The sequence below is a fragment of the Kogia breviceps genome, chromosome 1, assembly GCF_026419965.1.
Source record: "Kogia breviceps isolate mKogBre1 chromosome 1, mKogBre1 haplotype 1, whole genome shotgun sequence".
Classification (NCBI taxonomy): domain Eukaryota; kingdom Metazoa; phylum Chordata; class Mammalia; order Artiodactyla; family Physeteridae; genus Kogia; species Kogia breviceps.
The window spans coordinates 88,377,283-88,395,595 of NC_081310.1; the positions used below are offsets into that span (position 1 = coordinate 88,377,283).

Here is an 18,313-nt window from a genome sequence, read left to right on the forward strand (position 1 = left end):
GTAAGCAATTATGAGCTGTCTTTCATATTAGCATTCTGTAGATTGCTAAACATAAATACCAACAATAATTTCTCAAAACGTGCTTTCTTATAGAGAATATCTCAGAGTGGCACCAAACATATTCATCAATTGTCCCTTATTTTCTGTGCAAAGGGAAACCAATGTTTGTTATTAGTGTTTCAGTATCTTATTTTATTTGGAAGTGTCCTAGCTATTCAGTAAACTTCCAACATTTAACTCAATGTGGGTCCAGAAGCAACCTAAACAGTAAGATTCCTTCCTCTCTTCATACCATTTACCCTGTCTTTTACATCAACAAGAAGATCCTTCCTTGTTTCTGAACATCCATGCTGTCTTTCTATAGCAAAACATGCCTATTAGCATCATTTCTCTGGTCTAGACCTAGGTTTCCGATTAGAGCCCTGAAGCATTAGGGGTTGACTGGCCTGCCAAAAATGGGCAAACTTTGGTGGAGCAAAAGTTTTATAGGGAAAATTTGGGGGGAGGGCAGCAGAGTGTGTGACTCTTTTCTGTTTGGTTGTGAGGTAGCAGGGAGGTGTTCCAGGAATCTTGTACTCAGCCTGAAGTTGCCATGCTCCGCCAGGGGTGGTGGTCTTATTTCCTGCAGAAGAAGTCAAAGATATTGTGATGTATATTCTTTGCAGAGGAACCAGGACACTTCCCCAGGGCTGCTCTATTGTTTCTTTTTTTTTTTTTTTTTTTTTTTTTTTTTTTTTAACATCTTTATTGGAATATAATTGTTTTACAATAGTGTGTTAGTTTTCCCTCTACAACAAACTAAATCAGTTATACATACACACATGCTTCTATTGTTTCTTGATTGCTCCTCCTTTTTCTGCATTCCCTCCCTTCCCTGATTAGCAAGGGTTTGAATCTGCCTTTTGGAACTCTGGGAAGGTAAAGGAGGCTGAATGAAGCCTATTTGGTACAAACAAGAAACATGGGACTAAAAGGATTTTGTGCTCAGAGGGTATCACAGTGTCCTGCTCAGTTTCAGTAGAATGTAATTTTCACCTCAAAAATTGCTATGGTATGAGAGAATTTTTCTCGGAATACAAACTGCAGTATTTGTCATATTTAATTCTGGCATTTGGGTCCCAGAGTCAAAAAAACTAAAGCAGTGATTTAAATGCTTTGCATGCTTGTAACTGATGGTCAACACACACCCACACTCAGCAACCATAATGTGAGTTAGAGAGGAAAGTTAAGAGGGATGAGATAAGAAAGAGGGGCCATTGAGAACGCTGGGAAGAGGTAATGACAAAGTGCCAGAGGAAAGGGGCAGTGAGGAGGGAGGTCGAGCTGGGTGTATAAACCAAGGGAATTCTTCTAGATTAAAAGAGACTGGAAGCAGAGCAATTGTTTAATATTACCCTCTTATTTAACAGATGTGGAAATAAAGGATTGGGAGGTGAAATAACCTCTTAACATCACACGGGAGCTTTTCCGAAGTAATAAATATGAAGGAAGCTGAGGTCAAGGAGAACAGCTGGAAGCCAGAGACTTTAAGAAAAACCTACAAGTCAAGGGCTGGAGCGGAAATGAGAGGCACGTGGGAGGACAGAGCTGTGGAAGACACAGTATTTCTGTGACGTGCAGTGTGGGTGAGGAAGAGATTTGTCAGTTAGAAGAGAGAGGAAGTCACTATAGAGTACTGAGAAAAAGGTTTGCTGAAATTAGAGATCAAACACCAGCTCTGAGAGTCAGACGTCCTACTTCCCAATGAAATGCTGCTTCTGCCACTTCTATTGCTAGCAGTTATCGTCCCAGGTGGTGACAATGAGGACGGTAAGAGTAACTCTGGCAGCTACCAGAACAGGTGCAGGGGGTCTGGATGAAAGCACGCTGCACCTATCACTAGGGGTCAGGGCCTTCCTGTCCCCAGCCCTCTCCCTCCATTCTGGAGGTTGGGGATGGAGCTAGAAGCCTTGGGGCAGGCAAATGTCTTAGGCTCTGTGTTGTTGATCAGACTCTGGGTTCTTTATCATTTCATCCTGATTCTCTTTCTCCTCACTTTTCTTATCCTTCCACCACCCACAGCCTTCCAGGGACCAACCTCTTACCATATTATCCAGATTTTGACCTTTGCCAACAGCACCTGTCCACAAAGTCAAGCCTCAGGCTGGTTGGATGATTTTCAGATTCATGGCGACGACAGTGGCTCGGGCACTGCCATTTTCCTGAAGCCCTGGTCCAAGGGCAACTTCAGCGATGAGGAGATAATTGAGTTGGAGGACCTACTCCGATCCTACTTCATGAGATTCACTCGGAAAGTGCAGGACTATGTCAGTAAATTCCAGGTTGAATGTGAGTAGAGTCCTCTAATCCGGGCAGATTCTCAATGGTTTTTCTCTCTCCTGGTTAAGGCTACTATTCTCTTGGATCTTGGTCCCGTCCTCCCACTTTACCCAACTGCATGCACACACTTCTCCAGAGTAGTCTCCAACTCTGGCTCCACACCTCCACCAAGTGTCCCAGATTCTTCCTGTTTCTTGCACTCCTGTGTGATAAATGAAGGTCCCCCTTTGTAACCATCTCCTGGTTTGTTTGTGCATAACTGGCTTCTCTCTAACCCCAAGGACAAAGCCCTCACTTCTCCACTCTTTGCCTGAGTGAACTGAAGCGTGACTTCCTCCTCCTCCAATCCGTCTCCTCAAGCATCTCCTGCCTGATCCCTTCTCTCAATGTAACTCTCCCCTTCACCCTGGAATGCTGCACTCCTGATTCCATCACACGCTGCTCCCCTTCTCCCCTCATGCCCACCCTACAGCCTTACAACAGCCCACCCCCACCATTTATGACATGCATACCTCTCCCCAGTGCTCTCCTTTCTGAAAAGGCTCTGAATACTGCAACTGGTTTTTGAGTCATCTCACATCTCAGACCTTTCTCCCACCCCCCAAATCCAAAGCACCAGGTCCTTTCCCCATGCCTTTCTTTCTTGTTTGCTTTTTAGTAACTTTGTCCCTGTTTTCCTTGTATCCAGACCCCTTTGTGATCCAGGGCATAGCAGGCTGTGAGCTGCATTCTGGGAAGTCCATAGGAAGCTTTCTGAGGGGAGCTTTAGGAGGACTGGATTTCGTGAGCATTAAAAATAATTCATGTGTACCTGCACCAGAGGGTGGCAGCAGGGCGCAGCAGTTCTGTGCACTTGTCACTCAGTACCAAGTCACCTGGAATATCATAGAGACGCTGCTCTCAGAAACCTGCCCTCGGTTTCTCCTTGGTGTTCTCGATGCAGGGAAGGATGAACTACAGAGGCAAGGTTAGTTCTTTTCTCTTCACAGGACTTTTCAATTTCACGTCCTGCCACCTTCTTTAAACTCAAGAGTAGGAGGTACCTAAGGAGAGAGGGGCTTAATCAATAAATGATTTGGTTCCCATAGGAGTAGAAGCGGTCACTGTCCAAACTTGTGGGTTTCTGAAAGCCTATGCTCTAGATTAGAGTCATAATCTGACAGTTTCCCTGATCCTTCCTTCCCCAGTGAAGCCCGAGGCCTGGCTGTCGAGTGGGCCCAGTCCTGGGCCTGGCCGTCTGCTGCTGGTGTGTCATGTCTCAGGATTCTACCCAAAACCCGTGTGGGTGATGTGGATGAGGGGCGAGCAGGAGAAGCCTGGCAGTCGGCAAGGTGATGTTGTGCCCAATGCTGACGGGACTTGGTATCTCCGAGTAACCCTGGATGTGACGGCTGGGGAGGCAGCCGGCCTCAGTTGCCGAGTGAAGCACAGCAGTCTAGGAGACCAGGACATCATCCTCTACTGGGGTGAGATAGAACCGGGGCCCAGCTGGGAATGGGAGGAGATGGTCCTCAAGCACAGAGGGAAGGACTGGGAAAAGGGAGGGATTTGATGGATGAGATAGGGAGGGACGGGGTGGGGGGTGAGAAAGGAATGGAGAGAGGGAAGGAGAGAGATAGAGACAGAGAGTCAGACAGAGAAAAAGAGACAGAGAGAGACAGTGGTTGAGATTTATTCCTGGGACTACAGTTCCAAGAGGAATGAAAATAGATGATCTAAGGTATAGAAGAGATAAAAATGAAGGACTTATAGACTGGGTGGGATGGGGTAAGAGGGAGAGACAAAGGGTGGCTGTGAATATATGATATCCAGGAATATGAGAGAGAGAATCACAGATGCTCATGCATCAGAAGCAGGTAATGGTGGTGTTGACACTCAGGTGGGTAACAAAGCCAGGAGAACTAGAGAATGGGTTTGAAGTGACATCCCTGTTTCCTCTCCCAATTGCCAGGTCACCCCACCTCCGTCAGCTTGATAGTTTTGGCAATATTAGTGCCCTCCTTGGTCCTTTTGATATGTCTTGCATTATGGTTTTTGAGGCACTGGTGAGTTTTCCTTTTTAATCTTTCTTTTTGTCCATCCTCTCCCTCTTTCCCTGCATTTTATCTATTACATGTTTTAGCCTCAGTATTTCCAGCAGACCCTTTCCCCTTTCTTCCCCACTCCCATCTTTAGGTAAATGTATTAAAAAAAAATATTTATTTATTTGGTTGTGCCGGGTCTTAGTTGCAGAAGGTGGGCTCCTTAGTTGCAGCATGTGAATTCCTTAATTGAGGCAAGTGGGCTCCCCAGTTGCGGCTCATGGGCTCCTTAGTTGTGACATGCAAACTCTTAGTTGCGGCATGCATGTGGGATCCAGTTCCCTGACCAGGGATTGAACCCAGGCCTGCTGCATTGGGAGCACAGAGTCTTATCCACTGTGCCACCAGGGAAGTCCTGATAAATCTATTTTTAAAAAATTGTGGGGCTTCCCTGGTGGCGCAGTGGTTGAGAGTCCGCCTGCCAATGCAGGGGATAAGGGTTCGTGCCCCGGTCCAGGAGGATCCCGCATGCTGCGGAGCGGCTGGGCCCGTGAGCCATGGCCGCTGAGCCTGCGCGTCCGAAGCCTGTGCTCCATAACAGGAGAGGCCACAACAGTGAGAGGCCCGCGTACCGCAAAAAAAACCAAAAACCAAACAAACAAACAAACAAAATTGTGGTAAAATATACATGACTTAAAAACTTACTGCCTTAGCCATTTTTAAACATACAGTTTAGTAGTATTAAGTACATTCACATTTTGTGCAACCCATCTCTAGAACTTTTTTTATCTTGTAAACTAAAACTCTGCCCATTAAACCACATTCCCCATTCCTTGCTCCCCTAGTCCCTGGCAACCACCATGCTACTTTCTGTCTATATGAATCTGATTATTCTAGGTACCTCATATAAGTGGAATCATCACTATTTGTCTTTTTGTGACTGGCTTATTCCACTTAGCATAATGTCCTCGTAATTCACCATGTGGTGGCACGTATTAGAATTTCTTTCCTTTTTAAGGCTGTTTTGTTTATCCGTTCATCTGTCAGTGGACATTTGGATTGATTCTACCTTCTGGCTATTGTGAATAATGCTGCTATGAACATGGTGTACAAATATCTCTTACGTAGAACAATTTTTTGCTTGTGATCTTAACAGATCCTATCAGAATATCTCATGAGCCCTCACCATGTCTCCGTTTCCATTAGGATCATTAACCAGGAGTCCAGAAAGTCAATTTGTCAGACCAGGAGTCAATCTCATCATATTTCATCAAATAATCATCAGATTTGGACAAATCAGAGTGCCCATAGTTTGTAAGATAAATCATAATTTATACACTAGCAGAAAGATAATTAAAAATTGTTATTATGAGACAATGTCAATAGTAGGATCCACTCAGATTTCATAGATGTGAGGTGAGAAAGCATGTACCTCGGAATAAGTGAAATGATGTCCATGACTTAACAGTGACATCCCTTTGCCTTCTTATTTGAACTCTATTTTTGGGATTCTGCTGAAATATCATTTGTTAAAGTGAGCTAACTATAATTATGCCGAGATAATTGTATTTGCAGAGATGCTGAACAATTTTAACATAATATCTCTGTCTCTGCTTGGATGCGTTTCTAACCATGAGGGCCAGCTGAGCAGCTTCTTTCTCCAGGAAGCCTTCTTTAGTGTTACAGTGGAAGTAACCCTCCCTTGTGTGGTGTCATGCTGAGCTCCATATTACTCTGTACCCACAACATTGCAGTTCTTTTCGTTTTTTTTTTTTTTCTTTCTACTTATAAGTTCCTTGAGAGAAAGTCTTGCTCTAGATGGATCCCAGGCAAGATCTCTCACTTGCATATATGTTTGTTTAATAAAAGAATCTAAGTTGCTATAACTGCTACGTTAATGGTCTTTTTTTTTTTTTCAAAATTATCTCCTTTTTTTTCCTCTTTAGTTGATATTCTAGATTTTCCTCTTATTGAGATATTCTCACATAGCAAAAAATATTGCACTCTCCTTGTTTCTGCCCTGAACTCCTCTGGAGAAAACCACTTCTGCCCATATTATAACTATAGTCTACATATAAAGAGTAATCAGAAAAGGATCCTGTTTCTCATTTTCCAGTGAGAATGCATGAGAGGCAGTTTGGGTGAGGGGTAATAGTGAGGATAGGTTGTTAAATATTCAAGCAGAGTCAAGAGGGTTTTTCTTGCTCTCAGGGACTTTGATATCTGTGGTTTATTAAGTCAGTTATATTGTTGACTTTATGTTTATTGTTCCTTTTGCTTATTCCACAGTTTTCTAGAAACCTCATTAAAAAATCCAAACTAATTTAATTAAAAGAGTAGGAAGGGGGAAGAGGGGAGAATTTGGGTATATATATATATTTGTTTTTTTTAAATTTACTGTTTGTATTTAATGTAAATCAATTCTATAACATGAGAAGTTACTATGACCCAAAGCATAAATACACAAACACATTATACAATCCAAAATAGTTGTACAGCATTCAGGTATGAAACAAAAGAGAAGGTTCATTCATACACAGAGTAGCTTGATATCTGTTGGATATGGTTGTTCCAGTGTAGATTTCTAAAGATGGAAAAAAAATGACTTTGGTTATTAAGACTATTGTGGCCATATTAGAGTTTGGAACATCTAAGCGTCAGTGTGTGATCATGCGAACAAAAGACTTAGAGAGTGTCTATTTTTAGAAAGGTTTCCGTGCATCAAGGCAGTTGTGAAAAGATTTACTTTGCAAAATCAAGCCCATTTTAGGCTTAGGACCAGCTTTTAACAATCTAAAAATATTGATTGATAACAGAAAGTGTTCCAAAAGTGGCTATTCTGATTCAGTATAAAAAATGTATTTACAGAAAAGAGTATAAAAGTTTTTCTGAATTTAATGTAAGCAAGCTTCCAGTTTTCCCTTGCCAAATATATTTAATTTATAGTTTAGCTTCTTCACATATTTGCTTTTTTAATTTCAAGATTTGTCAATCTTACCTTCAAAACAGATCATTTTTTAAACTGTAAAAAGGATTCGAGGGCTTCCCTGGTGGCGCAGTGGTTGAGAGTCCGCCTGCCGATGCAGGGGACATGGGTTCGTGTCCCGGACCGGGAGGATCCCACATGCCGCGGAGCGGCCGGGCCCGTGAGCCATGGCCGCTGAGCCTGGGCGTCCGGAGCCTGTGCTCCGCAACGGGAGAGGCCACAACAGTGAGAGGCTGGCGTATTGCAAAAAAAAAAAAAAAAAAAAAAAAAAAAAAAAAAGAATAGTTGATAAGTATAGAAGCAAAATGTACTCATTATGCTTGGATTTGGGGTAGATTCCAATCCATCATTGCCCTGGTACATATCAATGACTATATTAAAGTTCAAATGCAATGTCAAACCCAAACCCCAAGGGAAAGATTTCAGTTCCCAAGAGAACAGTGGTAGCTTAACATAAAATTTTCTCTAGCGTACATCAGCATTAAATTAGTACTGCTGAAACAACACATTGAGGATTTACAGTAGCACCTGGAAGTTCCTTCTAATGTACATATAAATAGAACCACAGAAGCTTTTCGTTTCTTTTTTTTTTTTTTTGAATGTAAGTTTTATTGTGTGTGTACCACAGGTTCAATATACATAAATTATGTCAAATTGATTACATTGTTTTGTTTTTCAAAATAAAGAATTTTTGATATTTTACATCAGCTTCATAACATAGATACAGAAAAACTATATTATTTTTTTCTAAAGTTCAGAAATAGCCATTTTGCTCATTTGGTATACTATAAACCACTAACTTTATTAAAAAGGGATTTATGACCTCTTCCTTCCAAAGAAATATTTCTCCACTCACACAAGTTTAATAGAATGTTCCACCATAAACTGACTTCCCAACTTAGAGACGTGAGATTTTCATCCTGAAATCTCTTTCTTGCAAAAATGTCCGATTAGCATCCTAGCATTACAGAAAAGAAATGCTTTTGTCCAGATCTCAAATTCCATACAACTTTACTCAAGACATCATGTCTGTTTTTTCACACACACACACACACACACACACACACACACACACACACACACACAAACACACACTGTGTTTTATTTTTACAAGAGATAAATCAACTGACATCAAGCATTGTAAATGGATGACCACAAGAAAAGCAACAATGATAGAAGCTTTCTGTTTTACCTCATTGTTTTATGGCCTTATAAATTTAATGAGCCAAATGAAAACTGAATCTCTGTTCTACATCCCATTCTTTATCTCTAAGTAAGATAAAATCTATTCGCACTTTCAAGGTAGAGTTTTATGTGTCCATACTTCTTAAGGCACATTTAAGGAAATCATCTCTTAACTAATTTTGGATGTTGTCTCTCTTTATCTTGTACAGGAAACTCCAGCAGATTTAATATTAGAATTCATCGTCTAGTCAAACCCTTCACATGCTCTTCAAACCAATCAAATTTGGGATCCTCAACAGTTTCTGTCAATAAAATAAGTTGTGGAACTAGCAGATTAATTCAATGAAGACCTGTTTTTTTTTTTTCCCTTGTCACACTGGATGTCTGGATGCCATATGAATTGGGTTGAGAGGATGGGGAAGTATAGATGTTTCTTGGCCTGAGTCTCTTAACAATAGAGGTGTAGAAGGGAGACCGAGATCACCAAGAGACTGGCTGTTGACAGCAGAGCACAGTCATTTGCCTTGGTGGTGGCATTCGCTGGATTGGGGGCAGCTGAGGTATACTGGGAGGAGTTACTTGAAGGAGTTACAACAGTTGTTTGATTTGAATAAATCTGCGTAGGTAAGAGCAGTGTCTGAAGCAGCAGCCCCAGTCCGAGCCTGGCCACCCTCGCTCTGCCCATGTCCGCTCCGCCGGTGTGCAGCGCGTCACACTGGATGCGGGGTGCGTGGAGGACCGCTGGCTCCAGGCGGGCGCAGGCAAGCTCTGGGTATATTTTTTGAAGGACTTAGGAAGCGAGGTCAGAGAAAGCAGACTTTTTCAGAAGCCAGGGGTACTGGAAGCAGTTTTCCCACCTGGACGTTTTAGAACAACATGTACTTTAGGATTTGGGCAGGGTAGGAAATGACTGAAGACATAATTTTTTCTCTCTGCATTAGCACAGCTGTTTATTTCTCCAGGACGCATTAAACTCCAACTCATAAGGAGATGAGGAGATAATTGAGCTGGAGGACCTATTCTGATCCTACTTCATGGGATTCACTTGGAAAGTGCAGGACTATGTCAGTAAACGCCAGGTTGAATGTGAGTACAGTCCTCTAATCCGGGGAGATTCTCAATGGTTTTTCTCTCTCCTGGTTAAGGCTACTATTCTCTTGGATCTTGGTCCCGTCCTCCCACTTTACCCAACTGCATGCACACACTTCTCCAGAGTAGTCTCCAACTCTGGCTCTACACCTCCACCAAGTGTCCCAGATTCTTCCTGTTTCTTGCACTCCTGTGTGATAAATGAAGGTCCCCCTTTGTAACCATCTCCTGGTTTGTTTGTGCATAACTGGCTTCTCTCTCACCCCAAGGACAAAGCCCTCACTTCTCCACTCTGTGCCTGAGTGAACTGAAGTGTGACTTCCTCCTCCTCCAATCCGTCTCCTCAAGCATCTCCTGCCTGATCCCTTCTCTCAATGTAACTCTCCCCTTCACCCTGGAATGCTGCACTCCTGATTCCATCACACGCTGCTCCCCTTCTCCCCTCATGCCCCCCCCTACAGCCTTACAACAGCCCACCCCCACCATTTATGACATGCATACCTCTCCCCAGTGCTCTCCTTTCTGAAAAGGCTCTGAATACTGCAACTGGTTTTTGAGTCATCTCACATCTCAGACCTTTCTCCCACCCCCCAAATCCAAAGCCCCAGGTCCTTTCTTCATCCTTTTCTTTTTAAACAATTTTTTAAAATATAAATTTATTTATTTATGTATTTTTATTTTTGGCTGTGTTTGTTCTTTGTTGCTGAGCGTGGGCTTTCTCTAGTTGGAGAGACTGGGCGCTACTCTTTGTTGCTGGTGCGTGGGCTTCTCACTGTGGTGGCTTCTCTTGTTGTGGAGCATGGGCTTTAGGCATGCAGGATTCAGTAGTTGTGGCACATGGGCTCAGTAATTTTGGGTCACGCGCTCTAGAGCACAGGCTCAGTAGTTGTTGTGCACTGGATTAATTGCTCCGCAGCATGTGGGATCTTCCCGGACCAGGGCTCGAACCCATGTCCTGTGCTTTGGCAGGCAGATTCTTAACCACTGTGCCACCAGGGAAGCCCCCTCATCCCTTTCTTTCTTGGTTGCTTTTTAATAACTTTGTCTCTGTTTCTGTTGTACCTAGACCCCTTTGTGATCCAGGGCATAGCAGGCTGTGAGCTGCATTTCTGAGAATTTCATAGGAAGCTTCTTGCGGGGAGCTTCAGGAGGACTGGATATCATGAAAATGAAGAATCATTCATGTGTGCCTGCACCAGTGGGCAGCAAGGCGCAGTGGTTTTGTGTGCTCATCACTCAGTACCATTGATCTGGGGTACCACAGTGATGCACCTCTCAGAAACCTGCCCTCGGTATCTCCTGGGTGTCCTCAATGCAAGGAAGGTGGAACTGCAGAGGCAAGGTTAGTCCTATTCTCTCCCCAAGACTTTTCTATTTCACTTCCCACCACTTTCTTTAAATTCAAGAGTAGGAAGTACCTAAGGAGAGAGGGGTTTAATCAATAAATTATTTGATTTCCAAAGGAGTGGAAGAGGACACTGTCCAAACTTGTGAGTTTCTCTGAGTTCCTATCCTCTAGATTACAGTCAAAACCTGACATGCTTGCTACCTCTTCCTGCCCCAGTGAAGCCCGAGGCCTGGCTGTCGAGTGGGCCCAGTCCTGGGCCTGGCCGTCTGCTGCTGGTGTGCCATGTCTCAGGATTCTACCCAAAACCCGTGTGGGTGATGTGGATGAGGGGCGAGCAGGAGAAGCCTGGCACTCGGCAAGGTGATGTTGTGCCCAATGCTGACGGGACTTGGTATCTCCGAGTAACCCTGGATGTGACGGCTGGGGAGGCAGCCGGCCTCAGTTGCCGAGTGAAGCACAGCAGTCTAGGAGACCAGGACATCATCCTCTACTGGGGTGAGATAGAACCGGGGCCCAGCTGGGAATGGGAGGAGACGGTCCTCAAGCACAGAGGGAGGGACTGGGGAACGGGAAGGATTTGATCGATGAGATACGGAGGGAGGGAGGGAAGGAGAGGGGAAGATTGAGATTTATTTCTGGGACTACAGTTCCAAGAGGAATGAAAATAGATGATCTAAGGTACTAAAGATGTTAGAATGAATGACCTATAGACTGGGTGGTGTGGGGCAAGAGGGAGAGACAAAGGGTGGCTGTGAATAGATCATGCCTGGGAATATGAGAGAGAGAATCACAGATGCTCATGCATCAGAAGCAGGTAATGGTGGTGCTGACACTCAGGTGGGTAACAAAGCCAGGAGAACTAGAGAATGGGTTTGAAGTGACATCCCTGTGTCCTCTCCCAGTTGTCAGAACACCTCCCCTCCCTCAGCTTGATATTTTTGGCAATATTAGTGCCCTCCTTGGTCCTTTTGTAATGTCTTGCATTATGTTTTTTGAGGCACTGGTGAGTTTTCTTTTTTTCTTTCTTTTTTTTTCTGCGGTACGCGGGCGTCTCACTGTTGTGGCCTCTCCCGTTGCGGAGCACAGGCTCCGGACGTGCAGGCTCAGCGGCCATGGCTCACGGGCCCAGCCGCTCCGCGGCATGTGGGATCTTCCCGGACCGGAACACGAACCCACGTCCCCTGCATCGGCAGGCGGACTTGACTCAACCACTGCGCCACCAGGGAAGCCCGAGTTTTCATTTTTAATCTTTCTTTTCTGTCCATCCTCTCACTCTTTCCGTTAATTTTATCTATTACATCCCTTTAGCCTCAATGTTTCCACCAGAACATTTCCCCTTTCTCCTCAACTCACATCTTTATGTAAATCTATTTTTAAAAAAATGTAATATATACATGACATAAAACTTAACCATTTTAGTAGCCATTTTTAAGCGTACCATTTAGTAGTAGTAAGTACATTCACATTTTGTGAACCAATCTGTAGAACTCTTCATCTTGAAAAAAACTCTATACTTGTTAGACCACATTCCCCATTCCTTGCTTCCCCAGGTCCTGGCAACCACCATGCTACTTTCTGTCTATGAATCTCACTAGTCTAGTTACCGCATATAAGTGGAATCATCACTATTTGTCTTTTTGTGACTGGTTATTCCACTTAGCATAATTTCCTTATAATTCATTCATGTGGTGTTATATATTATAATTTATTTCCTTTTTAAGACTGTATAACACATTTTGTTTATCCATTCATCTGCCAATGGGAATTTGGGTTGATTCCACCTTTTGGCTATTGTGAATAATGCTGCTATGAATGTGGGTGTACAAATATATCTTATGTAGAGCGAAGTTCTTTTTGCTCATGTTCTTTTTGAAAATTTTATTTTATTTTTAAAATTTTTATTGGAGTATAGTTGATTTACAATGTTGTTTTACTTTCTGCTGTACAGCAACGTGAATCTGTCATATATATATATATATATATATATATATATATATATATATATCTCACTCTTTTTTTGATCCTTTTCCCATGTAGGTCATTACAGAATATTGTGTAGAATTCCCTGTGGTATATAGTAGGTCCTTATTTTATTTATAATAGTGTGTATATGTCAATCTCAGTCTCCCAATTTATCCCTCCCTCTCTTTGCCCTTAGTAACCATAAGATTGTTGTCTACATCTGTAACTCTATTTCTGTTTTGTAAATAAGTTTATTTGTACCATTTATTTAGATTCCACACATAAGTGATATCATACAATATTTGTCCTTCTCTGTCTGACTGCTTGTGTTCTTAACAGGTCATATCAGACTATCTTGTGAGCCCTCACCATGTCTCCTTTTCCATTTGGAATAAGTATCCAGGAGCCCAGAAGCTCAAGCTGTCAGCCCAGGAGTCAATCTCATCATCTTCCATAAAATAATCATCAGATTTGATCAAATCAGTATTCCTATAGGTTGTAAGATAAATCATAATTTATATACTAGTGGAAAAATAATTAAAAATCGTACATTTATTATGAGACAATATCAGTAGTAGGATCCGCTCAGATTTCTTCAATGTGAGACGTGAGAAAGAATGTACCTTGGAATAAATGAAATAATGTACATGACTTAATGGTGACATCCTTTTGGCTTCTTACTTTAAAACTTTTTTTTCTCCTTCTACTGAAATATCATTTTTCAAAGTGAGCTAACTATAATTATGTTGAGATAATTGTATTTGCAGAGATGCTGAGTATTTTTAACATAATTTCTCTGTCTCTGCTGGGATTATTTTCTAACCGTGAGCATCAGCTGAGCAGCTTCTTTCTCCAGGAAGCCTTCCATAGTGCAACAGTGGAAGTAATCCTCCCTTGACAGGTGTTATGCTGAGGTCCACTTTATTCTGTACCCACAATATTGCAGCTCTTTTTGTTTTTTGTTGCCTTCTACTTATAAGTTCCTTGAGAGAAGGGCTAACTCTGGGTGGATCCCAGGCAAGATCTCTTACTTGAATATGTATTTGTTTAGTAAAATAATGTGAGTTGATATAACTGCCACATTAGTGGTCTTTTTTCCAAAATCATCTCCTTCCTTCTTTTTTCCTCTTTCTATATTTTAGATTTTCCTCTTACTAAAATATTCTCACATAGAAAAAAAATATCATGCTCTCCTTGTTTCTGCCCTGAACTCCTCTGGAGAAAACCACTTGTGCCCATACTGTAACTATAGTTTACCTATAAAAACTCATCCATAAAGGATATTGTTCCTCATATTTCAGTGAGAATGAATGAAAGACAGGATAGGTGGGGGGTAATAGTGCAGGTGGGTTGTTAAATATTCAAGCAAATGAGTCAAGAGGGCTGTTCTTGCTCTCAGAATCTTTGATATCTGTGCTTTATCAATTCAGTTATATCTTTGACTTTCATTTACACTTATTCATTCTTTTGCTTATTCCATAGTTTTATAGAAACTCCATTTAAAAAAATCCAAACTCACTTTAGTTAAAAAAGCAGAGGGTGAGAATTTGAGTACATTTTTTGTAGGACTTAGAAAGGGAAGTCAGAGTAAGCGGAAGTTTTGGAGAAGCCAGTGGTACTGGAAGCCGTTCTGCCACCTGGACATTTTAGGACAATATTGACTTTAGGATTTGGGCAGGGTAGGAAATGACTGAAAACATAGTTTTTTCTCCTCTGCATTGGCACAGCTGGTTATTTCTCCAGGATGCATTAAACTCCAAGTCATCTTAGAGGGTAGGCATGCTTTTCTATGCTTCACTGCACCCTCAGCTACAGGCCAGGGCCCTGCTTAGTATGTTTCTTGGAGTGTAGACTATGAATCAGCAGCAGCAGTAGTACCTGTGAGCTTGTTACACAAAGACATTTTCAGGCCCTACTCTAGACCTATTGAATCAGGAAATCCTGGAATGGGAACTAGAATTCTGTGTTTTAATAAGCCTTTTAAGTTTTTTGGATGCACATTTAATTTTAAGAACCCCTCATCTAAAAATTTCTCAAGTTTTGCAGTATTGACACTTTGGGCTGGATAAATCTTTGTTATGGAGTGTTGTCCACTGCATTGTAGGATTTTTAGCAGCATCACTGACCTCTACTCACTAGATGCCAGTAACACCTCACCAGTTATAATAACCAATATATCAATATCTTCAGACATTTCCAAATGTCCTCTAAGGGACATGTCATCTTTTTAGCATTATTGAGGTATAACTGATGTACAAAAAATTGCCCAAATTTAAAGTAGATATCTTGATGAGTTTGGACATGCATCCATGCATCCATGATACCATCACCACAGCCAGGGTACTAAATATATCCTTCACCTCCAATATTTCCTGTGTTGCTCTGTGTGTGTTTTTGTTTGGTAAGAACACTTAACATGAGATCTATCCTCTTAGCATAAAGTGCACAATACCATACTGTTAACTATAGGTACTATATTATACAGCAGATGTCTAGAACTTATTCATCTTGCATAACAGAAACTTTATATATCCATTAGAAGACAATTTCCCATTTCTCCCTTCTTCTGTCCCTGGCAACTACCATCTGATTCTCTGCTTCTATGGATTTGATGATTTTAGATACTTCATATAAGTGGAATCATGCAACATTTGTGCTTCTGTAATTAGTTTCTCTCACTAAGCATAATGTCTTCCAGGATTTATTCATGTTGTTGCAAATTGCAGGATTTCCTTCTTTGTAAAGGCTGAATAATATTCAATTGTATGGATATACCGCATTTCTTTATGCATTCATCTGAATAAATGTTTCATGTGTACTTAAAAAGTATACATATTTTCCTGTTGGTATATTAAAAAATGTGAGTATGTCAATTGTCTTATTTATTTATTTTCATTTATTCATTTATTTTAACATCTTTATTGGAGTATAATTGCTTTACAATGGTGGGTTAATTTCTGCTTTATAACAAAGTGAATCAGCTATACATATACATATATCCCCATAAGTCCTCCTTCTTGCGTCTCCCTCCCACCTTCCCTACCCCATCCCTCTATTTGGTCACAAAGCACTGAGCTGATCTCCCTGTGCTATGCAGCTGCTTCCCACTAGCTATCTATTTTACATTGGGTAGTGTATATATGTCCATGCCACTCGCTCACTTTGTCCCAGCTTACACTTCCCCCTCTCCATATCCTCAAGTCCATTCTCTAGTAGGTCTGCATCTTTATTCCCATCTTGCCCCTAGGTTCTTCATGACCATTTTTAATTGTTTTTTTAGATTCCATATATATATGTGAACATACGGTATTTGTTTTTCTCTTTATGACTTACTTCACTCTGTATGACAGACTCTAGGTCCATTCACCTCACTACAAATGACTCAATTTTGTTTCTTTTTATGGGTGAGTAATATTCCATTGTATATATGTGGTACATCTTCTTTATCCATTCATCTGTTGATGGACACTCAGGTTGCTTCAATGGCCTGGCTATTGTAATAGAGCTGCAATAAACATTGTGGTACAAGACTTTTTTGAATTATGGTTTTCTCAGGGTATATGCCCAGTAGTGGGATTGCTGGATTGCATGGTAGTTCTATTTTTAGTTTTTTAAGGAACCTCCGTACTGTTCTCCATAGTGGCTGTATCAATTTACATTCCCAATAATAGTGCAAGAGGGTTTGCTTTTCTCCACATCCCCTCCAGCATTTATTGATAGATTTTTTGATCTTGGCCATTCTGACCAGTATGAGAGGATATCTGATTGTAATTTTGATTTGTATTTCTCTAATGATTAATGATGTTGAGATTTCTTTCATGTGTTTGTTAGCAATCTGTATATCTTCTTTGGAGAAATGTCTATTTAGGTCTTCTGCCCATTTTGGGATTGGGTTGTTTGTTTTTTTGTTATTGAGCTGCATGAGCTGCTTGTAAACTTTGGAGATTAATCCTTTGTCAGTTGCTTCATTTGCAACTATTTTCTCCCATTCTGAGGACTGTCTTTTCATCTTGTTTATGGTTTCCTTTGCTGTGCAAAAGCTTTTAAGTTTCATTAGGTCCCATTTGTTTATTTTTATTTTTATTTCCATTTCTCTAGGAGATGAGTCAAAAAGGATCTTGCTGTGATTTATGTCATAGAGTGTTCTGCCTATGTTTTCCTCTAAGATTTTGAGAGTGTCTGGCCTTATATTTAGGTCTTTAATCCATTTTGAGTTTATTTTTGTGTATGGTGTTAGGGAATGTTCTAATTTCATTCTTTCACATGTACCAGTCCAGTTTTCCCAGCACCACTGATTGAAGAGGCTGTCTTTTCTCCACTGTATAGTCTTGCCTCCTTTATCAAAGATAAGATGACCATATGTATGTGGGTTTATCTCTGGGCTCTCTATCCTGTTCCATTGATCTATATTTCTGTTTTTGGACCAGTACCACACTGTCTTGATTACTGGAGCTTTGTAGTATAGTCCAATGTCAGGGAGCCTGATTCCTCCAGCTCCATTTTTCTTTTACAAGATTGCTTTGGTTTTTCGGGGTCTTTTGTGTTTCCATGCAAATTGTGAAATTTTTGTTCTAGTTCTGTGAAAAATACCAGTGGTTGTTTGATAGAGATTGCACTGAATCTGTAGATTGCTTTGGAAGTACAATAGTCATTTTCACAATGTTGATTCTTCCACTCCAAGAACATGGTATATCTCTCCATCTGTTTGTATCATTTTTAGTTTCTTTCATCAGTGTCTTATAATTTTCTGCATACATGTTTTTTGTCTCCTTAGGTAGGTTTATTCCTAGATATTTTATTCTTTTTGTTTCAATGGTAAATGGGAGTGTTTTCTTAATTTCACGTTCAGATTTTTCATCATTAGTGTATAGGAATGCAAGAGATTTCTATGCATTAATTTTGTATCCTGCTACATTACCAAATTCATTGATTAGCTCTAGTAGTTTTCTGGTAGCATCATTAGGATTCTCTATGTATAGTATCATGTTATCTGCAAACAATGACAGCTTTACTTCTTCTTTTCCGATTTGGATTCCTTTTATTTCTTTTTCTTCTCTGATTGCTGTGGCTAAAACTTCCAAAACTATGTTGAATAATAGTGGTGAGAGTGGGCAACCTTTTCTTGTTCCTGATCTTTGTGGAAATTGATTCAGTTTTTCACCATTGAGAACAATGTTAGCTGTAGGTGTCATATATGGCCTTTATTATGTTGAGGTAAGTTCCCTCTATGCCTACTTTCTGGAGGGTTTTTATCATAAATGGGTGTTGAATTTTGTCTAAATATTTCTCTGCATCTATTGAGATGATCATCTGGTTTTCCTCCTTCAGTTTGTTAATGTGGTGTATCACATGGATAGATTTGCGTATATTGAAGAATCCTTGCATCCCTGGGATAAATCCCAC

At 41.0% G+C, this 18,313-nt stretch overlaps 1 protein-coding gene and 1 pseudogene across 2 annotated transcripts; both read left to right on the forward strand.

The window, feature by feature from the left end:
- The first annotated feature begins 1,661 nt into the window (after positions 1–1,661).
- LOC131764080 (T-cell surface glycoprotein CD1b-1-like) lies at positions 1,662–10,725 on the forward strand. Of its 2 annotated transcripts, XM_067033820.1 has the most exons (8): positions 1,662–1,809; positions 2,062–2,328; positions 3,008–3,286; positions 3,507–3,785; positions 4,271–4,364; positions 5,547–5,654; positions 8,721–9,597; positions 10,667–10,725. In XM_067033820.1, the coding sequence occupies exons 1-7, from the start codon at positions 1,749–1,751 to the stop codon at positions 8,737–8,739; spliced, it is 1,107 nt and encodes a 368-aa protein (XP_066889921.1). In that variant the 5' UTR covers positions 1,662–1,748; the 3' UTR covers positions 8,740–9,597; positions 10,667–10,725. The 2 variants fall into 2 exon arrangements, with proteins under 2 accessions (XP_066889921.1, XP_066889977.1); XM_067033876.1 differs by lacking the exon at positions 5,547–5,654.
- On the forward strand, positions 9,195–13,271 carry LOC131765088 (T-cell surface glycoprotein CD1b-3-like; annotated as a pseudogene).
- The last annotated feature ends 5,042 nt before the right edge of the window (positions 13,272–18,313 follow it).

Bases quoted from the DNA above. Each gene is read 5' to 3' on its own strand.
- LOC131764080 (XM_067033820.1), top strand. From the start codon at position 1,749: ATGCTGCTTCTGCCACTTCTATTGCTAGCAGTTATCGTCCCAGGTGGT. The intron at 3,287-3,506 runs GTTAGTTCTTTT...TTCCTTCCCCAG, and splicing joins GGATGAACTACAGAGGCAAG to TGAAGCCCGAGGCCTGGCTG. The intron at 4,365-5,546 runs GTGAGTTTTCCT...CGTTTCCATTAG, and splicing joins TTATGGTTTTTGAGGCACTG to GATCATTAACCAGGAGTCCA.